The following is a 23,983-nucleotide window of genomic DNA, read 5'->3' on the forward strand; positions in this document are numbered from 1 at the left end:
GTTGCCTTTCTCTGTTCAGGTGAGCTTGTAGTATGAATTTTACACATATTCCTCACTATGCTAAGTGAAACGTTCATGTTAGGAGGTTTAAATCTAACTGCATCTGACTCCAAGCATCTTTGTCTATCTTTGCTGGGGATTATCCTATTGTATTAGGTTGCTCGGGCTGCCTTAACAAAATATTGCAGACTAGACAGCTACAACAACAGGCATTTATTCCCTCACAGCTCTGGAAACTGGAAGTCCAAGATCAAGATACTGGCTGGGTTGGTTTCTCCTGAGGCCTCTCTCCTTGGCTGGCAGATGGCTGTCTTCTTGCCGTGTCTTCACATGGTCCTTCCTCTGCACATACAAATCCCTGGTGTTTGTATGTCCAAATTTCCTCTTCTTATAAGGATACCAGTCAGAATGGATTAGTGACCAACCTAATGGACTCGTTTTAACCTAATTACCTTTTTAAAGGCCCCATCTTTCATTAAATTCTGAGGTACTGTGGTTTAGGGCTTTAATATATTAATTTCAGAGGACACATTTCAGCCCATAACACCTACGTTAAGCACAGCTAAGAGAGGTCTGTACAAGCCAAGAAGAGAGGACTGTACTACTTAAGTGGTGTGTCAGGACTATTGTCTATTATCCATGTTTACACTCAAGTTTACTGCAATATGCAGCAATTGGAACTATATCACTTAGTCACCTTCTGGCCCAGAGGAAGTGTATTCCAAAGACCATTAAGCTAAGATGAGAACAGGCCAGCTCTTTGAGTGGCAGAAACTCTCTCATAAAAATCTTACAGGGTTGGGGGTAGGGGACTGGGGAAGAAGGGGCAGCATAAATGCAACTGAGTCCCTACCTCATACCATACAACTTACACATAGGAAAATACACTACACCTTACACCAGCAGACCAAAATGTAAAAAACATACTTCAAAATGAATAAAGAAAATAAAGGACCATATCTACATGATCTTAAAATAGAGAAAACTTTTTTTTAAAAAAGGAGCTCACAAAGCCCAAAGAATAAAGAAAAAGAGATAAATTCAACCACTTCAAACTTTAAAATTCTGTACAGAAAGTGTAAAAAAAACTTCCGTTGGCAAAAGTTTAAAAAAGATGCTTGGAGCCACATTAAATAGACTAGGAATTTGTATATAAAACACAGAATAAGAAAAATAAAAGTAGGAAAAAATAAATTAGCTGCCAGAAGAGTAAATGTGAATAGCCAATAAAAAACAAAAAGACGCTCAAGGTCAGGGAAGGGAAAGAAGAAGAACAGAGAGAGGCCATATCCCACCCATGGTACTGGTAAAATCAAGTTGTCAAACAATCTCAACTGTTGGCAAGGTTCTAGGGGAAATGGTACTCTCATAAATTGTTGCTGGAAATGTAAATTAGTAAAGGCATATTGGAGAGAAATTTGACAGCATCTAGGAAAATGGAAAATGTGCCTACCCTATGTCCTGGGAATTGTGCTTTGGGATACACACTGAACAAGCTTCTGCATGTTTCCATGAGGGTCCTATACACAATGGTGTCTGTTGCAGCATTTTTGGTAATAGCAGGGAAAAAAATGATCCCTTGATATAGAAAGGAATAAATAAAATGTAGTATTTTCCTGTAATGAAACACCGCATAACAATTGATAATAAATATGAAGTTTATATCAGCCTAAATAGATTCTAAAAACAAGGTAGAGTATAAAAAGCAAGATGCAAATTGATGGGATATTTACAGACAATGTACGTGTGTATTTTTAAAAACAAAATCATACAACGTGTGTTTTAATTAATGCATATGTATCTAGAAAAAAGTTATTCTTAAGGAATGCAATGGATACATGATCATTTAGTTTCTGGGGAGATGCAGAGAAGCATGGGTGTTGAGGTTGGTGGTTTAGGGGACATGAGCTAATATCTCTTCTTGCCTCACTCCTCCTCTTCCATTCCCTCCCCTCCCCTCTCTCCGTCCCTCCTTTCCCCCATTCCTTCTTTCCTTTCTTCCTTTTTTCTTCCTAAAAATTGACAAGAAGGAGATATGGCAAAAAAGTTAGCACTTGTTAATTCTAAATGGTAGGAATATGGAAGTTATTTTTAAAATTTTATGGTAACTTCTAAATTTCAGAAAGCAGAAACCAAACCAAACAAAAACCCTGGTATTTATAAAAATAAAATCATAAACTATAAAACTCTACTGCAGGACATCATTTGTACTCCAAATCTCAGCATCACGCAATATATCTTAGTAATGAATCTGCACATGTACCCACTGATTCTAAAATAAAAGTTGAAAAAAAAAAACTCTACGGAAGGAAGCAAAGGAAGACTTGAACAAGTGAAGGAAAGGATTATTTTGCATCCACTGTCTTCCAGAGAGCCAGCCACTTCCTGGCATCATAAACTGACTCCTCAAAGTTGGGAGTCCTCACTGGCTTTTGAGTTAGAGAGAACCATATCGGCTATTCTGTGTTGAACCTCTCTTTTCACCTCCCCCATGGATGCCTCCACCCTCTTGAAGTACTGTTATAGGTGTCCGTTTTTCAGGGCCAGTAACTGGCCCCACTGTCCTGAAGCAGGGAGTTCCATTTTTAGGCAGCTTAACCTATTAAGGAAAATTCTTCCTTATTTTTCAGAAGAAAACTATTCCTGTAGACTCCACCCCTTGGTTCTAATTTTGGAGCAACACAAATCAAGTTCAGTGTTCCTTTAACAGCAATGTCCTTCAAAATGTAAAGACAGCCCAGGATGCTGAGTTTCGATCCTGCATTAATAAGTTTTTGGATCTAAAAATGTAGAGGGCGTCTTACACAAATGCAAACTCATGAACCTCATATGGAGAAGTCACCCTAAAATATCTAAACGTCTGTGAAATTCAACTTTTAAACTTCTCTTCGGTAATATGGAAGAAACTAACCTGAGAACACAGAAAGATAGGCTCATATCAGGCAGTGGATTTTTCTCTGGGCTTGGAGTTGGAGGCGTCTTCCCTGGGAAGGAGAAGTACATAATTCATGAGCCATGCTTATCAGACTCCAAAGGGAAAGATACAGAGGGGAACTGGATGCCTGGTTAGAAACTGATACCTCAACAGACATAAGAGGGAGCTACATGATCTCCTTATGAATAACATTGCATATTTTATAAGGGAGTAGCAATGGCTTGCCAATTTCAATGCTAAGGTGGGTTAACGAAGTTTGACTTAGAGGTAGGCTATGGAGACACATTCCCCACTGGGTTGCTGTTTATCAGCTTGTTTCCTTTTCACCTGCCTGAGAAGTAACCGATGAATGAAAAAGGCTATTGGCACTCCGTTCTAGAGAAGTGATTGGTTGATGGTGTGTCTGAGTTATGTGAGATGTTGTGTATCATTGTGGGAAAGAGGAAAGAAGAAAGGAAACTGAAGCTCACGTTCTCCTGTTAGTAGTGAAACAGGGATCGAAGCTCAGCCTCCTGGGCTCAAATATTCTTTGTTTTGTTGAAACCTCACTACTCTCACAGAGACTATAAAGGCATCAATAGCAAATACGAAAAATATTTAATGACTGGTACCAACCAGTCAAAATGGACTCCAGCTGCTTTATGGGCATATGTTGGTGAGATACCTGTCCCACCCACAACCATCACCAACCAGAGTCCAAGAGATGCTTTCAAAGGTGAAACAGAAGAAGCATTGCTCAATTAAATTATAACTAATTATATTGTCCTTGTCTTCTTTGATGAAATGGCTTTGTTTCCATCCAGGCACGGTAGCTCATGCCTGAAATCCCAGCCCTTTGGGAGAGGCCAAGGTAGGAGCGTCACTTGAGCTTGGGAGTTCAAAACCAGCTGGGCAGCATTGCAAAACCCCATCTCTATAAGAAATACAAAAATTAGTCAAGCATCGTGGCAAGCGCCTGTAGTCCTAGCTACTCAGGCGGCTAACGTGAGAGGATTGCTTGAGCCTAGGAGGCAGAGGCTGCAGTGAGCTGTGATTGCGCCACTGCACTACAGCCTGGGCAACAGAGTGAGACCCCGTCTCAAAAAATTTAGAAAAATGGCTTTGTTTCCCAGTAGATCTCTCTGAAATTATATTCTATGTATGAAGCCATTTCTTCTTAAAACTTTTTGTAGGAAATCACTTCAACTCTGACTGTGAATGCAAAAGAAAGTAAAGGAGAATGGATATGGGGAAGGGATGGCTTCATTTTTCTACATTTTGAGGTGGCTGACAAAACTTGCTCCTTCTTAAAGTCCTTCAGTGTCCTGAGTCAAGAGAGGAGATGCAAACATCCTTTAACTCTCTCTTCCCATAATCTCCAGCCCCATGGTTTTATCTCTGGAGAATGTTCTCTTCTTTAAACCCTATCTCCCGTCTCCACCTGTTGCCATCTTATCCTAAAACCATTTCCAATAGAACATCCACTGCACAGCCCTCCTCATCGCCTTGCCGGGTTCTATCTGCCTCTCCTTTCAGTCATGAATCAATTTCCTAATCCTGACATTTCCTAGGAGGGTAAATACATCTTAGGTGATAGTTCCCAGACAGCATCCTTAAATTTGGGGGTGTCTGATCACCTACAAGGGAAGACAATTATTTTACAACCTTTCCCTCACTGCACTCCCACCCAGTGCTGTATGTTTGTTTTTGACTAGAGTGAATTAAAATCAGTTTTGTTTGGAAGATTTCACAACACTCCTCGACATTTTTGGAGTTCCGATGGAGAAAGATTGAAGCCGGAATGAAACCTAAGGGCCTGCTGCATCGCACGTGTTTGGGGGCTTTTCTGTTTTGTTGTGCAAACTCAGTCCAGTGGGACACAGACATGACTGCTATGGGGAGGCATTTCCCTGTTTGCCAAAAAGCAATGGTGCGGAATAGTTTGAGAGACCACAAAATTACATTTCTCTACTCAGCACTGTGAAAAATTGTCATGGAAAAATATATTACCAACTCACATCACCTGGATCCACTACAGCCAGGGAGCAAAAGAGATTTCAACCCAGTCACTAATACGTAATGGATTAATTCAACCTGAGCGTTTGTTGTGTCTTTCTGCTGTCTTTGGATTCAAACACATAATTGTCTAAATTGAGCAGTGAAGATTGCCTGGCTCCTTAGTTCCTGGGCTTCTATCCCTTTGAATTCATGTCATTCTGATTAAGGGAGAGAAGGAGGCAAGCAGGAAGTTTCCAGTTTGGGATTAAAGCATCAGCCCCAATTCTGGCCCCAGCATTTCAGGTGCATGAATACCGGCTGGTTTCTCCAGAATATCTCTGGTCTGGTCTCCATTGGAGAAGTTTGCTCTCCAAAACTCAAACCTCAATAATTATAAAAACTTACTGGAAGTGTTTTCAATATTTTTGAAGCTGAAAATATACCCATATATTTTAAACAACCCCAAAGAGATCAAGAATGGGAAATGGCAGGGCTGGACAAGAGGCAGTCTGAAGCTGAAAGCCCAGGTGGGAAGATGCCAATGTCAAATTATTGGACAACGATCAAATATTTGAGGCCTCCAGCATTTGTGGAAATTATTTTAGCAGGGATAGTGGCACTAAGACAATGATTTGTTTTCTCCAAGTCTAAATGAAGAAATTGTGTGGCTCCATGTTTCTCTTTTAATTAAGAATATAACCTTTTCTTTAAAAGAGTCTACCTGAACTACTAAGCCCACAAGACAGGGCTCTGCATTTTAAAATGTCAGGGAGTCTTGAAGACCCAAAAAACTGCTTAGTAATTGATCAGTGATAGCCAGCCTCAAATGACTTCCACATCTATAAATCGTAAGCCAGAAGGAGACACTAAAGAGAAGAACAGAAGGGTTTGTTGGGAGAGTACCACAAATAATTAAAAGTTATGGGAACAGAGAAGAAAATAAGACATGTTGATTAGAAACATCAGGATGAATTGGCATTGATTTTGCTGTACAATAGAAAACTTGTTTCAAATTTTCTTCCAACAGATGCATAGCATGGTGAGTGAGGAATTGAATTTTATTCCAGGTTCAAATTTAAGTTTGGAAATAAAATTTGGGAAGGTATGCCTCATTTCACAAAAACTAAACAACTTTTTGAATACTCTTACATAAGGAATCCCACAGAAATGGATCTAATTTGATTATCCAGTATCTGTAGGCTCAGAAAAATTTTTCTCTTGGATTTGAATTTTAATGCATGTTTAGCCCCTTTTTTGTTCATTTGCTGATACATTCTAATATTCTTCCTTGTGAATCTTTGCAGGTCCTGTTACAATCTGGTTGTAAGTGCTCACCTCTTTTAAAAACAACCAACATTTTCAATAAATTCCTTGAGAAAAATAATTGCTTGTTATACGGTTACAGAATATGAAAGCGCACATTTGAATTGCAGCTGTTACCTTTCCTTCTGGTCCTTAATAATTGGACCAAATATAAAAGTCACATGAATATTTTATTTCTCCTTTTAAATGAAGAGTTCGTTAGCACTATCAGTTTTCTACCACATTCTTTTTTTTTTTTTTTTTTGAGACGGAGTCTCGCTCTGTTGCCCAGGCTGGAGTGCAGTGGCGCAGTCTCGGCTCATTGCAAGCTCCGCCTCCTGGTTTCACATCATTCTACCGCCTCAACCTCCCGAGTAGCTGGGACTACAGGTGCCCGCCACCACACCTGGCTAATTTTGTTTTTGTATTTTTAGTAGAGATGGGGTTTCACCGTATTAGCCAGGATGGTCTGGATCTGCTGACCTCGTGATCCGCCCACCTCGGCCTCCCAAAGTGCTGGGATTACAGGCGTGAGCCACCACTCCCAGCCTCTACCACATTCTTAACATGTGATTTGACTGCCTGTGGAGCTAACATTTTCCTCAGAGGGATGAGCCCACATGATCTCATGACAAGGCCGACCTGTCCTCCAGCCTGCCAGAGTGCAGGCACAACACTGGCCCTTGACACAGCTTGCAGATGGGCACGGCCTCTGGGCTGTGTCACAGCTGTTCCACTAAACCTCCCGTGAGAAACCGGTGCCCTAGAGGGTCTGTCCCCACCCTGAGCTCTCCTGGAGCCCCACCATTTAAAGGCCACACACAGCTCACTCCATTGGCCTTCTCTGTCCTTAATCCTCAACTCAGGAGCACCTTAAATGTTAGCAGGTCCCTCCTTCCAAGCCTCAGAAGGACTTTCCTCATGGGTGCCTGTTTGCAAGGCTGGAATTTCTGCACAACTGATGATCAACTCCAGAGAGCTCCTAGTTCACTGCCCATGGCGGTTACTCCTGCCTCCAGGGCTCCCCTGGGCCCTCTGGGCAGTTACCACCTCCCATCTTATTCTCAGCAGACACCTGGGCCCACTAGAAGATAGTGCAACCCACTAAAAGGTTAGAAGCCCCATGAGGGATCATGATGCATGTACTGATGTCCCCAGTGCTTAGAGAGCACCCAGGATAATGCCTGGCTCATAATCTGTGCTCAACAGTGTTGTTTCCTATTGGACAAGCCCTCCTGTGCACACTTTTTCTCCTCCCTCCTTCCCCTTCAGAGAAGCAGACACAGCCTCTCTCCTAGTCAGGAATGACCTCCCCCTGCCCTGTCATGCTCTTCTTCTAAAACCCTGGTCCTTCCCTTGCTTCTTTCCTAGAACCATCAATGTCATCCTCACCTTGCTCCCGGCATTGACTCCCTCTCTAAGTGACACTCTATTTCTCACCTTTTCTCCTTCACATTCCATACCAAAAGTTGAAAAGAATAGGGTAAAGAAAAGTGCCACCACTTAAAGAAAGCATAGGTACTCTAATAAGGAATTAAGTGGAAACTTTATGGAAGAAGTGACATTGGCCAATAGCTTGGAAGCATCCTTAGAATGTTTGGAGTTACTTGCTGATGTGGTTTGGATGTTTGTCTCCACCAAACCTCACATTTGAAATGTGATCCCCAATGTAAGAGGTGTGTGGGTCATAGGGGCGGATCCCTCATGAATGAGCCCGATCCCCTTTCCAAGGTGATGCGAGAGTTCTTGCTGATGAGATCACAGGAGATCTGGTTGCTAGAAGAGCCTGTCACCTTCTCTGCTCTCTTCTTGCTCCCTCTCTCACCATGTGACAGGAATGCTCTCCTTTGGCTTCCGACATTAGTGGAAGCTTCCTGAGGTCTTTGACTAAAGCAGAAGCCGGCACCATGCTTGTACAGCCTGCAAAACTGTGAGCCAAATTACCTCTATTCTTTATAAATTACCCAGCCTCAGGTATTCCCTTATAACAATGCAAAATGAATGAATACAATTGCCAACATTATAAAAAGAGAGATTTCAGATAAAAATCAACATTTTTGCAGGCTTCTCCTGAAAAATTAGAAGCTCTGGTAATGCCTGGCCAATATAACCACATCTTAACAGCCACAAGAAGTTCAGGAGCAACTGTTACTGTCAAGAAGGCCTTGCACCAAAGACACATGCAACACATCTCACATCTGTGGTCATCTGCAATGAGGAGCCATCAAGAGATACCACCCTGCCACCAAGAGGTGGAGTCAAATTCTTCTCCCCTTGAATCTGGACTAGAATTGGTGATTTGCTTGTTACCAAAAGAATGCAGGAGAAGAGATGCTGCATGACTTCTGAAGCTAGAAGAGGCAAGGCCATGCAACTTCTGCTGCTTTTCCTAGACACTTCCTCTCAGATGCCCCCTCTTGGAATCCAACCACCATGTTGTGAGGAAGCCCAAGCCATGTAGAGAGGTCATGTGTAGGTGCTCTGGCCACCAGTCCCAACCAAACTCAGGCCTTCAGTCAACCCAGTCCAGAGGTGAAGAGCCTACAGGTGAGTCCAGCTTCAACACCATCATGGATCAAATCTTGATGATCAAGACCATCACAGATCACAGACAGATGATCACTGCTGAGTCCTATTCAAATTTTTGATCCACAGAATGCAGAACATAATAAAATCATTGTTGAAGACCACTGAGTTTTGAAATTTTTTGTCACATAGCGTGAGATAACTGGAACAGCATGTCTTTATATTTTCCAGGATTTTTAGTACAAGGTCACTGGCAGAGAGGCTGCTCATTATTTTTTAACTAATTGGGTCTTAGAAAGTAGAAGGCAGTTACAAAGTGTTCACCTCTTTTTTTTCTTCTATAACAATTACATTTTAACATCTTGGGATGCAAAAAGCCAACAATCCATTAGAGAGGAGAACTATTTCCGTGGCTGGCATGTAGAAATAACGCTTTTTAATTTTATTTACAAAAACATCATCAGCTATGCAACCTTCCTGGACAGATACCTACTCTGGCTTCTGTTTGTATAGCTGATAATTATTATTGTAAACTTGATTGTAGACTGTTTGCATTACAGGTGAAGAGAAGAAGAGTATGAACTACCACGAAACTCATTTCCCTCCGTCCTTCAATCAAACGCAATGACCTTCAGCTACTCTCACCATTCTCTACTGAAAACATCCCAAGTATCTGGAAAGAACTCACCTAAAGTTCCCCAACATCAAATAAACCACGTTCCAAAAGATTCAGAGCCAGACAGAAACAAAACGCCCTTTGTTGATGAAGCATTTACTCATACATACATACAAGTGTGTATATATATATACACATATATATGTGTGTGTGTGTGTGTGTGTGTATACATATATATATATTTTTTTTTGAGACAGAGTCTCTGTCACCCAGGCTGGAGTGCAGTGGTGCAATCTCGGCTCACTGCAACCTCTGACTCCCGGGTTCAAGTGATTCTCTGCCTCAGCTTCCCAAGGAGCTGGGACTACAACAGGTGCATGCCACCATGCCTGGATAATTTTTGTATTTTTCGTAGTGAAGGGGTTTTGCCACGTTGGCCAGGCTGGTCTTGAACATTTACTGAAACATTTTTGAAGGATTCATTGGCATCAGAATATAAAAAGGGGCTGTGTGCAAAATGCCCTATATAAAAATATATATTTAAAACCTTGATTACAGACATAGTTCACATTCATTGCAGAAAACATAGAGAAGCACAAAGAACAAAATTAAAATGACCTCTAACCTCAACACCTAGAGGACAGCATTGTTAACATTTAGGCCACATCCTTTCCGTTATATTTATTCATATAAATGGAACAAATGATGTTCCAAAGATCAGATCTCATTGTAACCCCTGCCCTGCATCATCATAGTGTACACATTTACCCATGTCATTAAATAGTCATCTACAGTATAATTTTATGCATAGTATTCTGTTGTATGAATGTGTCATAATTTTGTAATTATCTCCTATTGTTGGACATTTAGGTTGTCTCCAGTTTTCCCTTACTGTCTACAGCATAGCAATAAACATCCACCCTTGTCATGTTTTCATATGTCCATGATTATTCATATGTTTTCATATATCCATGATGATTTCCTAGCTCAAGCTTGTCCAATCCATGGCCCGCAGCCCATATGCAGCCCAGGATGGCTTTGAATGCAGCCCAACACAAATTTGTAAACTTTCTTAAAACATTATGAGGTTTTTAATTTTATTTTTTATTTTTTTAGCTCATCAGTTATCAGTAGTGTTAGTGTATCTTATGCGTGGTCCAGAACAATTCTTCTTCCAATGTGGCCCAGGGAAGCCCAAAGATCGGACACCCCTGTCCTAGATAAATGTCTAGAAAGGGGTTTGCTGAGTCAGAGGTATGATATCATCAAGGCTTTTGATACTTATTGCCAAATTTTCCTCCAGAATCACATTCCCCAGGCAGTGCATAGGAATTTTCATTTTACCAAACCCACGCCAACTGGAAAACATTTCTTTATGGTCTGGGAATCAATGGTTATAGTACCTTGGACTCAACAATAATACACCAACAGACAGCTCCCAAGCACTGAAGATGGGAGAGCAGAATAAGTCTCTGAGAATGCAGAATGGCTCCTTTACGAAAGAGAAGACCGAGGGAAGTAAGTGATTTTTCCAATGTTATACAGACAGTCAATGGGTGTCTGTTTGACATTCGACCTGGGTGTATTCATTGGCCTGATCAACACAATGACCAAATCTGGTCACAGTGCAGGATCAGTTAATGACTGTCCTAGGCTTACTTGACCTCCCTTTGCACCTTCCACTTTAAAGCATTGCATTTAGGCAGCTTCCCATACTGGTCTTGATGGATCATGATGACTAGAAGTTCTCTAGGACCATGAAACTGGGCTGAATCCTCTTCATCAATGCTTATAAATGTATGTTCTGTGTCTGGTCACATTTGCTGATCGTGAGCCTGTATCAGGCTCGAAAAAGGGCTAAATGGTCTGTGAGCAAGAGTGGCAGATTCCCTGAAAAAAAAGTGCATGCCCCCATATCTCCTCAAGTTCAAGATGCATGACAAGTTGCAGACAGAGGCAGCTGGTAGAGTCTAGAGAAGCATTGACTGTTAGTATTTATGGCCTCTGTCCCTTGAAAGCCCACTGCCTCATTTCTCACGACATAGACACTGTGGCTCATCCCTGGCCCTGTGGCATTTGGCATCCCAGACCGCCACCCATGCTTCAGGAATTTCTTTCCTCCTCTGACTTCTGTGACATCCATATCCCTCTCCTGGCTTTTGTCTTACCTTCTTATGTCTGTTTCAGTGTCTCTACTTTTTCCTTTTAGTCTTAAATATGTGGCACAAATCTCAGGTCATGAACTCAGAAATGTTCATTATTTTAATTTTTAAAATAACCAATTTTACATTCTGTTACAAGCTCTTACTGTGCTACATGGTGAAAACTAAAATGTTGGTGAACCCAGAGTCATCTCAGATTCTTCCTCCCTGCCCTGTTCTCCCTTCCCCTGGAATGCTGATGATTTCTGGGGGTTGGGGAGCAGGAGGCTGGCACCAGGTTACCATTCATTGTCTTCCATGCACCCTGGTGCACCCTGAGGCTTCTGTCATTCTTGTCAGGTCCCTGTCCTCAGCAACGTATGTCAACGCAGCATCCTCCCGGGGCCCTGAAAGCTTCTAAGAGCTGGCACGCTCTCTATTGCTTCTGTGCAACTTTGGGCACCTGGGAGACATCTGGCTACTCTCAGCGCTGATGTGCATGCAGGGAAGTTGAAACATTATTGAATTGTCCTCCTGGACATGTGCCCCCCAGTTTTTGCTTCTCTAGTACTCATGGCTGGCATAGAGCGTAGAGACACCCTCCAAGGCTTGAGCCCTTTCAGGAATCCTCAGAAGTAGTTTTTCCTAAGAAAGATTCCCCACACTCTTCCGGCACTTCTGTCCTTCCTATTGCTGCTCTCCACCCTCCCCTTTGTACATCTCCATATCACCCCAACCTTGGCTGTATCAGATAGAAAAGTCCTAACTTTGCAATGCCCTCATTTATAGAATGGGAGAAGTTGGTGAGCAGAAAGGAATGTCTAGAATTAATGTCTAGAATTTAAAATACTACTTTTAATACTTAATATTATTTTGATGCGACTCATGAATCTATCCTCAACCGGTGACACTCTGAAATTCCAAGGGTGTCTTCACTCTGCTCTGGTCTCCCCACATCACCTCTGTAGGGTTCTATTCTCAGCAGTATCCCTAATGGATGGTGGCTCACACATGACATAGCCAGAACAGAAATCAATGTCTACCTCTCTTACTATGTGGAATAAGAATACATCTTCCACCTCCACCCTCTTGACTCCCTAAGGTCTACCCTGCCACTCTGCCACTGTCACTCAGTAATGGCTTCCTTCTCAAGTCCTGTAGCACTTACTGTCATGCGTGCACATCTCACTAAGGACAAGTTGCTCAGAATTGTAGTTCTGTGAGATAGTGCGTAGGCTGTGACCTGCTAAGGGGCAGAGACCTTGTTTCCTTCACTGCTGTGTCCCCAGGGCCTGTTGTAGCATTGGACACAGAGTAGGAATGCATCAAACTTTTAAAAACAAGCTTTTTAAAACATTGATGAATTCTGTTAACAGGGTTGAAGGCTCCTCAAAAGACGGGCTCGTGTCATACACGAGTCCTTAATATGTGTCTAATATTGAGCCTGGAGATAATATGTGTCTAATATTGAGCCTGGAGAAATGGAAAATGGAAAAGAAGTGAAGACTGTTTCAGGGGGCATGCTTATCTCCCAAAGACTTAACAGCCTTGGGATTCAAGGTATAAACACCCCAAATAACAAACAGCAAAAACTTGCTTTTGCAGCAGGAACCCCCCAAAAGGGTCTAAGCAGCTAAAGAATTGAGAGATGAGAAATCCCCACAGGGAACAATGAAATCTTCACAGACATGATGATGCTTGGGTTGGACCCTATGTCATTAGGTCCATAGTAACATCAACACACCCTTGTGGACATCCAAGGGCTTTGACCAATACTCATACTATGTATACTTAATTTAATGCATAACTTATTAATCCCATAAGCCTATTAAATATTGTTCTAAAAATTTAAACACACCCAACTAATAAAACTTATGAATTTACAAATTTAAAAATTCCTCAGTATTTAAACATTAATTACAAACTTCTTTAATAAAATTTTTCTAATCACTCAATTCAACTCGCAAGTCTAATATATTGGATTCATTTACATGCTTCAAACCATTTGGATATTATCACAATGATAATGAAACTTCATTACAGTTACATTTAAAACAATTATAAAGGTACTAGTATTTGGTCCTGATTTTTTTCATTATATTTTTACTAATTTTTATGCTTTTCTGATCCTGAACTTGCAGTGACTATATAAGACAAAAATTTCCATACCTTCCTAGGTGTATTAGTCTGTTCTTGCATTGTCATAAAGAACTACCTAAGACTGGGTAATTTATAAAGAAAAGACGTTTAATTGGCTCACATTTCTGCACGCTGTACAGGAAGCATGGCTGGGAGGCCTCAGGATACTTACAATCATGGTAGAAGGTGAAGGGGAAGCAGGCACATCTTACATGGCTGGCACAGGAGGAAGAGGGCAAAGGGGGTGGTGCCACACACTTTTAAACAACCAGATCTTGTGAGAACTCACTCATTATCACAAGAACAGCAAGGGGGAACTCCACTCCCATGATCCCATCACCTCCCACCAGGCCCCTCCTCCAATATCAGGGATTACAATTTGACATGAGATTTGGGTGGGAACACAAATCCAAACTGTATCACTAGGGTTATGATAATTTATCAGACCCAAAGTAAAAGCATGATCTCAGCCTAGTCAAGGAAGCAAGCTCTAGGTTTTATATCAATTGGCTCTTCTTAGGATGTAGGGTGTACTGGCTACAACATCCAAGGAAATTTAACTCTGAACTTCTCAGCTGGGATCCTTTTCATAGTTGAATTTTGATTTCTATGCTTGCTGCATATCTTCTCTCTACCCTCCTACATCTGCTTGGTGCCCCTGTTCTCTGCCCTGGGAGCCTGCCCTGTGTAGATGCATGTATGGGATCATGGAGACTCTGCCTTCTGGTTGGGTTCAGCTAGTGGGGTGCCCAATGTGAGATCAGAGGCAGGCAGGAGGTGTCAAGGGCTGGTCCCTTCCCGCAAAGTGGTTTAGGCTGGCTGTGTCCCTCACTGCTCCTCTCAAGGTGGCCTGCTGTGCGTGACCCTCCCATACCATGTTTGGGTATTTCACATTCCTTGTCTCTTCTGTATGGATTCATAACAGCGCCGACACTACTAACCCTGGTATCCTGCACCACCCCAGGTGGTTTCGCTACACTCCCTCCTATTTTTGTAATTATTCCATCATTGAGTGATCTCGTTTTGCCATGCCACATGTTTCCTATTGGGATCCTGATGGTGGTGAGGGGTTTAAGAGAGGCAGAGAGGTGCTCGAGTGCTCTGGACGCCCAAGGAGTTTAACTCTGACTGGCCAGCAGAGGGCAGGGACAGGAAGGGTGTCTCCATGCAAGCTTGCCGATTTTACAAGATGGCGTCCAGTTTGGTCAAAACAGCCCAGAAGGCTTGCCTCAGGAACAGGCCTGCTGCGGACACCCCCAGGAGTGAGGGTACAGGAGACCATGGAAAGGCATCTAAGATGACAAGCTTGACTGGGGGACCAAGACGATCCTCAAGGTGAGAATTACAACTTCCAGCATTATTGTAGACATAGCGTAAAAAACATTCATCAAACCCACTGCCAAAGGAATTGTCCTTAAATACAAGTCCGTAAACATCAAGCAGTTGCGGCAGCCTCTGCTGCTCAGCAGAGCCTGGTTCTTCGTTTCTTAAATCGGCATCATCATTACTATTGTTGCCCAACTTCAAATGTACTGGCTTAGGTGAGTGGGTGATTTGCCGAGATCACGTCTTCATGGACTAACTGGAGAGCGAAGGCAATTATGCAGATAATTCACCCAAGAGCCTCACTTTGCTGAAGTTCGGTAATTACCTGAAGAGCTTGTTTTTCAGTGTCTCCAATGGCACACTCAGACAAAAACATTTCTGTTTTCTGGATGATTGCCTCGCTTCCTTGGCTGTGTGACTTTCGCCCCAGCGGAAAAGTGATATTCATCATATTATGGTCTGTGAGCCTGTGAAATCAATAAACAAGGCGTCGTGATCTGGGCTGGTAACAGCTCCAACTGTGCACGGCAAAACCCCCAGAGCTGTTCATTCTCCCACCACGCAATTCCCCTCTCATTCTGTAGGCCTGAGGCCAGGGACCCAGCCTCTCTTTTGTTACATTTCTGAGATGATGGTCTCCACTGCAGAGGTAAGTCTTTCACTGAGCTGATTTAAACAGCATAGGAACCCCCACTGCATATCTAATGAATTAAAACCTTGAGTTCAGTGTTGGTGAGAGGTGACTGGCCACTTTGCGAAAACCAGCTCATGAGGCTGTTCCTTGGGCTCCTCAGTGTGGCCAGCACATGTGGGCAGCTGCCTGGGGGATATGATTTGGAGGATGCAAGGAAGGACCCTTGGCCTTCCACAGTGCTTGCGATTCCACTGTTAGAGATATACTTCTTTGGCTCTTAAACTAGTGATTTCCACTTTTAAGAGCCTCATACTAAAATGTTACCTCTAAGAGAAAGGATATTTCCTTGGGACCACATGAATGCAAATAATGATGGCAATGCTTGTTCTGTGCTTAACAAGATCCCACTTCATCCTCAGAAGCTCTGTAGCAGGAAGGTACCATTATCATCTCCATTTTGTAGATGCGGCATCCGAGGCACAGAAAGGTTCAGTAAGTTGCCCAAAACCACATAGAGAATAAGTGTGGGGGCCAGGACTGGACCGGGGCAATCAACCTGGATCACTGCTTCTTTCTTCTGCTTCTTGGAAGCTATTAGGTGACTGCAAAAGGAATTGCCATTTTTGCATTATTGGAACTTGCTGTTTAACATTGGAATATATTCTTAAATAAATGTAGTTATGTTATACATCATTTTAATGGGCATTTCTCACTTTTTTTTTGCTAATGACATTACTTGCTGTTTATGTTTATTTTAGACTATGGAAATGATGTTAGACAAAAAGCAAATTTGAGTGATTTTCTTATTTGAGTTCAAAACGGGTCATAAAGCAGTGGAGAAAACTGGAAACATCAGCAATGCTTTTGGCCCAGGAACTGCCAAGGAATGTACAGAGCAGTGGTGGTTCAAGAAGTTTTGCCAAGAAGAGGAGGGCCTTGCAGATGAGGAGCGGAGTGGCCGGCCATTGGAAGCTGACAATGACCAATTGAGAGCAATCCTGCTTTAAAATTGGTGAGGATGTAAAGCCATGAAGGGGGAATTGGTTTAGGGGCAACACACCTCTGAGAGTGCCCTCCAGAGTTGTGTGACACAGTGGCCCAGAGAGAGTGTAGAATCTCCAGGGCTATCCAAAACACTAAATTCTTTGGTACTTATTCATTGAATCAATGGAGAGACTTTGGGGATGGCATTTGGTACAGATCTGTAAGCAATGTATGAACATCCATTGGTCTCTAATAGCAGTAACGACAATTTTAATCATCATAATTATTTAGCCTGTACCTGCTCTGTGCACAGATCCTGTGCCATGTGCCCTGTCACACTTAACCGTTACAAGAGCCTGTGAATTACAGATAATATTCCTATTTTATAGACCAGGAAACTAAAGCTTGGAGAGAGTCAGAATCTCTGATCTTACGCAGTGTCTTGGTCTGCTCCGGCTGCCATAACAAAGTATCACAGACCGAGTGGCTTCAACAACAGGCACTGATCAGGCACTGATTGCCTAATAGTCTTGGAGGCTAGAAGTCCAGGATCACCTGTTGAAAGGAGGACTGGTTTCCCCTGAGGCCTCTCACCTTGGCTGGCAGGTGGCCGTCTGTGTGTATCCCAGGTGTGTCTCTGTGTGTCCAATTTTCCTCTTATAAGGACACCAGTCAGATTGGATTAGGGCCTACCCTAAAGACCTCATTTTAACTTAATCACCTCTTTAAAGGCCTTTTCTCTAAATATAGTCACATGCTGAGTTACTTGGGGTTAGAGCTTCAACATATAAAATGGGAGGGGTGGGGTTCAGGGATACAATTCAGTCCCTTTCAGACAGCAAGTAGGATGAACTAAGGAGAAAAATGGGACTAAGGCGGTCATTAAGTGTCATTAGATCCCCTCTCAGAAGCCAGGCCTGGGGCAGGGGAGGTTTAAAGGTAAGAGCACCCACATGAGGCCAGGAGGACAGAGCATGTCTCTCTCCTTCCTGCACCCCTTCCTTCCATCCCATACTAACTCATCAGTCCTCCCTATAGGTCAAAAGTATTGAATGGTTCCGTTAATTTCCTTCAGCCTAGAACCTAAACTCCAGAGTTATAATGAGAGACCCGTTCGCGCCCACTGTGCACCAGGGCCAGATCGGAGCTGATGGGGAACCATGCCAAACACAACACCATTCCTTAGCGCATAGTTGAGGTGGAGCATGTGGAATGGGCCTGAGGTTCCTTGAATTCTTTTCGAGGCTGAGATCTATGCAGCCCTACGCCCCCAAAGCCCTCTCTCTGCATTCAATTTGTAGCAAAGTAAACAATTTGTAGCCAGTAAACAGGGAGTCCATTGTGACAATGTTCTGGGGACTGGGCTTCAAAGAGGCCTTTTGTTCTAAGTGATATTTAAAAATTCTTCATTAGCTATAAAAAGTTGTTTTAAAAACTCTTTCCCAGACACCCAAATGCCTCTCATATGAAAAAAAAAACAAAAACCCACAAAGCTTATGAATAACAAGGAATGGTCATTTGTGGCCCAGACTTCTAGTCTGGTCAAGTCAACAGGGTGTGCAAGGCTCAAAGAGAGAAGCTGCAGGCGAGGGAGCTGAGCCTCCTGCTGTGACAGGACTGAGGCGCTGTTGGGGACAGGAGTAAGACCATGAGCAAACCGAAACTGTCTGCAGTGTCGAGCCCTGTGATACGTGCACTATTGCTTGGGGACAATTTAAAGAAGGCAGGGCCACTGGCTCCCACTGTGGCAGGGGGCATCCTTCATCCAGGTTAGTTATCTAAACTGTAGTGTGAATGTTGCCCCCGCAGGGGAGTACACTGAGGTAAACCTGAGCCAGGCACAGCAAAAAGCTCTAGAAGAAGAAAGCAGGGAGCACCTGAGCTAAGGAGACTGGGCATGTCTCGTGGAGGGGTTAGGACTTGAATGGATGCTTGAGGAATTTGGGCAGGGAAGTCTATTTTTCCCGTGGCTTCCCTAGGGACATGGAGAACCCCCAGCATCTATACTACCAAACCGCCTATATGACCCCAAAATGCTCCCAAGGGCACCATGAATGCAACTGTTTTTAAACAATGGCCTGTCCCCTAGGGCCCATCCTATCTCCAAGGCTGGCCTCTCTGGAAAGCAATATCGCTTGGGGCCTGAGAAGCAGGCTAGCTATGGAATCTCCACATCTCCAAGAACATGCCCAGTTACTTCTCAGGAGCTCATAGGAAGCTCCTGCTGCCCTGCTGCCCATGGACTGGTCAAGAAACAGGAAGGTGCATTCTCTGAACACTCAATTTTGCAAAGATTATGGTCTAGTCATTTCCCTAATTGTCTCTTTCAGCTATAACGTCTTCACATCCTTTTTTTTTTTTTTTTTTCCTGAGACAGGGTCTTGCTCTGTCACCCAGGCTGGAGTGCAGTGGTACAATCATACATAACTCACCGTAGCCTCAAACTCCTAGGTTCACGCGATCCTCCAGCCTCAGCCTCCCAAGTAGCTGAGACTACAGGCACACACCACAATGCCCAGCTAATTTTTAAATTTTTTGTAGAGGTGGGGTCTTCCTATATTGTCTGGGCTGGTCTCGAACTCCTGGCCTCAAGCAATCCTCCCTCCTCAGCCTCCCAAAGTGGTAGGATTACAGGTATGAGCCACTGCACCTGGTCCACATCCTATTCTTACTGAGGTGTTTGAGACCAAAATGCATTCTGAGAATTCTTAGATAAATTTCACTCTTTATGTACCAACGGAGGAACACTGCAGTCACCTAAGTCATGCCCCTCCTTATGCCAGTGAGGAAACTGAGGCCAAGACAAGGAGCCCAATGCCCAAGGCACCCCCAACAAGTTAGGGGTAGAGCTGAGCGACTCTCCCAGCACCCTCCTCCAAAGCATTGTTGGACACAGCATGATTCTTGCCTCCTGCTCCTAGCTCATTCTTTAGTTTTCACAGTGAGAATTCCAACCCTTTATCTGATGGCATTTACTCCCATTATAATAGAAATATATTAACATTTGACCTGTGATCAGATCATTTCCTAGGAACAGGGTTTGGCAGGAGAGAAGGGAAGACCCTAAACTGTTCTTGTTGGTGCATGTGTGTATGTGCGTTTGTGTGTGGGGTTGTGTGTGTGTGAGACAGACCAGAAGGAAGATGGGCAAGAGTTAGGAGAAGGACAGAGAAAGGCAAAGTTTGCCCACTGCACAATATTGCCTCCATCTGACCTGGCTTGGATGATCTGAAAGACTCTGATATTATCCAGAAGACCGGGGGTGCTGACCAAAGACTTCTCCAGGCACTCAGAAGTTGTCCTTCCAAGCATATTCCTTGGCTCTCCGAGAACCACAAGTAATTGATGACACCTCCCACCCCAGCCCCCGCCTTCTCCACATCCTATTCTTTCCAGCTTCTGGGCAGATAGATGTGCTTGTTTGTAGACTCATTCATTCCAGGCTTTGCAGTAATCTCAGACTTGACAAACACAGTATGGTCGCATTCATCATGGTCACCTGGTCCTCATTAGGGCCATCAGGGGAGGCCGGTGCCTGGCTTTGTGATGAGCGGTTCCTCCTCCACGTGGGCTCCAAAGTGCCCAGCAGCCTTTTGTTGTTTGCATGAAGGCCTTGGGTGACTCTGCCAGGCTCGGCTCAACATTTTCCACATGACTGATGGCATTCAAAACTTTGCAATGCCAATAGGCAAATGTCTTGACTGGCTTTGTTTCTTGTTGGTTCAGGTGGAATAATAAGGCTGATTCTGCCAGAAATGTCAGTGTGAAGCTGGGAGGTTGGTGTTCGTTCATAAGGACACAGGAAAGCAGATAGCTAAGTGACCGGGTGCCCCGGGGCCTGGGTGCCCAGTGCCAGTGGTCAGAAAGGTTGCTTTGGTGTTTTTCATTGTTAGTGAGACAGAGATGGTGTGCCTTAGGGGTAGGATGGGCCAACAAAAGGGGTCTTCCTGGGGATTTTGCAAATGCCTTATGCTCACTGGCCAGGCTGTTGTGTTTTTGTTTGTTTGTTTGTTTTCTTTTTTTTTTGAGACAGAGTCTCGCTTTGTTGCCCAGGCTGGAGTGCAATGGTGCCATCTTGGTTCACTGCAACCTCCGCCTTCTGGGTTCAAGCGATTCTCCTGCCTCAGCCTCCCAAGTAGCTAGGACTACAGGAACATACCACCATGCCCAGCTAATTTTTGTATTTTTAGTACAGATAGGGTTTCACCATGTTGGCCAGGCTGGTCTTGAACTCCTGACCTCAAGTGATCCACCCACCTCGGCCTCCCAAAGTCCTGAGATTACAGGCGTGAGCCACCATGCCTGGCACAGGCTGTTGTTAAATTCTGCTTCATGCAGTCTCTCAAAGCCACGTGGGGCCTGGGGGTGGGGTGGAGGGTGCTCTGGGATTTGTCTTTCATTTCTGCAGCTGTGAGAACGGCTTGGCCTCAGCCACAGCCTTTTCTCCCATTTTTCTCTTGCTTCATTGGGACATTTCCGGAACCAAATATATTCAGCTAGTCCTCAGCATCAGGAGGTAATCAAATATCTGAATGCTGGTCCTTCCATTGTCTGATGACCAGATCCAGCTGAAACATCCAATTTTGTAAAATATTCTGCTCTGGAATTTCCATAATTATCTCCTTCAACTGTAACGTGTTCACATCCTGTTCTAACTGAGGTGTTTGGGACTTACGTGCTTTCTGATAATGATGATAAATTCCACCCTTTGTGCGCTAGAGTCATCAGGTGAAATTGCTTTCGCTAGGGTGTTTTGTTCTACTGTACTTTGACATGGATTCCGAAGTCTGCGTCATACAGAAGACAGGCGATTGTAATTATTATTTTGAAATGGACACATTGCTGAGCTCCTGGAACTGAGCCTAAAGATAAACATGAGGACTCAGGGGCCTTGAAATCCATACCAGGCAGCTTCCTGATTCTTGCAGGCCCGTTTGGTCACTGCCAGACTAAACAGAAAGCTGCCCCTCCCCTCCCTGGGCCGGCACTTTGGGGCTTTTGTTAGTTGGGCAGGAGTGCAAATCCTTGAAGATACTCTCCGTGGAAAGCCTGCGTCTTTACATCCTCTGCCTGAGACCTTGGCCAGTGCTGGCAACGTGGCCTCGAGCTGCCCTGGGGTTCCTTGGCATTTCCTCATTTGGGACTCTGGGGCCTTTGCTCCAGCTTAGCTGTGTATCTCAGGGGTCAGGAAGGAGAGGTGGCCTATGGTCTTGTTTTTCAGCCTCTGGAATTGGGAAGAAGCTTTGGAGTTAGGAAGAGTCCCAAGCCACAGGCCCCGGCCAGTTTCTGACCAGAGAGGTGGAGGGGCAATCACAGAGGTGGGCTTTGAAGTGGTGAGGGGGCCTGGGGGCAGATGGCAAGCAAGCAGGGAGTGTGTGTTTGTTACCCTGTGCTAAAGGTGTATCCGATAGGCGTATCCGATGTCACTCAGTCACTGAGCACCCAGGAAGGATACCATCATGTCCAGCCAAGCACCTGCAGACACATAGATTCATTGGCTCTCAGCCACATATGGTGATGGGAAACTCTACCTTGTCCCATGTGGTGGCATTTCAGTGTCTACTGAGCATCACTTGCAACCCTCCCGGGCTGTTCCCTGGCAGGTCCTGGCACTGCAGGTCAGTGTCTGGGGCAGCAGCTCTTTCCATGGGGTTGCCTCCCTTCTCCTGCCTGCCACGTCTCCTGCTGGCTTCTCTTACGGCTTTCTCTATCTCCAACTCTCTTCCCTTTCTAGAAAGACAGCAGAGAAGAAGGGAGGAAACCCTCCCATCCAGGGAGTTCCCTGTTTTCACTCCTCTTTCTTTGGTTCTTAACCTCAAGCACTCCTTTGTCCCACCTGGGCGACCCTGCTTCAAGGTAGCTTGCCTTAGGGGCCTGTTTTCCCTTGTCTTTGGAAAGCAAGCCCCAGAGGTGAGTCAGCATACAAATATAGAACACGTTCCTCGGAATAAAGAAATCCCCACTTACAGTGTGGCTGGCGAGGGTGTGGGGCACAGATGTGAGGAGGGTGGGCACACGGAGAGGGGAAGGGACGTGGGTTGGGTCGGGGGAGGCCAAGTGACCCCACCATGTTGCAGAAGAACCTCAGCTGGGTCACAGGAAGTGGCATCCGGGAGTCACCATGGAAGCCACAGTTTAAAATGTCAGGCCACCTTCCTCACAGCTGAGGAGGGGGCAGATAGGCTGATGGGGGAAAAGTGCATGAATTTTTCTGGTTCCATCAATGCCTCTGAGAATCAGCAAAGAGCAAAAAGAGCAAAGCCCAGAGACGTGACCTGGTTGAGGACCCTACGCTCCTTGAAGGCAGGAATCAAGCCTTGTTCATGTTTGCATTTCAACACCAAGCGCAGTTCCAGGCTCCAAGTCGAGGCCCAGGAAGCGCTGGCTGTCCTGAAGGTGCTCAGTCTGAAGGTGTCGGGCCCAGGTGTAGGAAGCAGAGCCAGAGGACCAGGATGGGAAGGCACTGGGCCCGGGGTGGCGAGTTTCTGTAGATGCTGGGCTAAGAGGGCTATTGGCAGAAGAAAATCATGGAAAGGCGTTTTGATGACATTTCTTCTTAAAAAATTTTAAAATAATGAGCACTCATTTTCACAGTACTCATCAGAACAACACAAAGATGCAATCAGAACAAGCTGTACTTCCCTCCCGACCCTTCGCTCTCCCTCACCCAGGTAAACAATTTTCTTTCTCCTTAGAATTCTGAGATTTCACCAAGTTACGTCTAGGTGTGTGTCATTTAAAAAATAACCCTGTCTGGGACTTGGGCCTTTCAATATGCAATCTAAAGTCTTCTGGCAGGTCAGGGAAATTTTCGTCTGTTTTTTTTAAAATAGCACTTCTCTTCCATCTGTTCTCTCTTTCTTTCTCTCTTTCCTTCTGGAACGTTTGCTATTTGTATGTCATGCCTCTTGTTTTGTCCTTTAAGTCTCTTACCATTCCCTCCTGGGTTCCCCCTCTTTGTGTTTTTATGTCGTGAACTCCTTCCTCTACTTGATCCTCTAAACCTCAAATTCACTGCCCAACAGTGATCCTCCTCTTTTCAGTCCATTTTCTGAGTTTTTTAAAATTAAAAAAAAAAAGAAGAAGGTTTTCTTTTAGCTCCAAGAAGTCTTTTTCTCAGACTTAAATGGTATCTTCTTGAGCATTCTTTTTTACTTGTTTTTCAAGCCTCTTTTCCCTCCATGGGGGGGCTCCCTGGGATGCAGATTTGGTCCCTCTCCCCCTCATCACACAGATCTCTGCATGCCCGCGATTTTGCAGGCCACAGACAGGCAGTTCAGGGCATGAATGTTCATCGAGCAGTGGACGGCACAGATGTTTCTGCTTTTCAGAGCCAGCAGCAACAAACCAAGTGAGCAGCCACTTCTCTGCAGATCAGAGCGGGGCATCTTCTCTGCTTTGTG

General features: G+C 44.2%; 1 protein-coding gene across 4 annotated transcripts in view; it reads left to right on the plus strand.

Annotated features, from left to right (window-relative positions):
• Nucleotides 1–23,983, plus strand: part of LOC134809241 (uncharacterized) — a 227,986-nt gene that overhangs the window by 174,137 nt on the left and 29,866 nt on the right. Inside the window, exon 6 of one of the 4 annotated variants that reach the window (XM_063803543.1) lies at nucleotides 9,301–10,284. The exons of the other annotated variants lie outside the window; for them this stretch is intronic. Coding sequence (XP_063659613.1) covers nucleotides 9,301–9,321 — 21 coding nt within the window. The 3' untranslated portion in view covers nucleotides 9,322–10,284. Of the gene's footprint in view, nucleotides 1–9,300; nucleotides 10,285–23,983 lie in introns of those variants that run through there. 4 annotated transcript variants of the gene reach the window in all.

This window comes from Pan troglodytes, chromosome 22, assembly GCF_028858775.2.
Source record: "Pan troglodytes isolate AG18354 chromosome 22, NHGRI_mPanTro3-v2.0_pri, whole genome shotgun sequence".
In the NCBI taxonomy this organism is placed as follows: Eukaryota; Metazoa; Chordata; class Mammalia; order Primates; family Hominidae; genus Pan; species Pan troglodytes.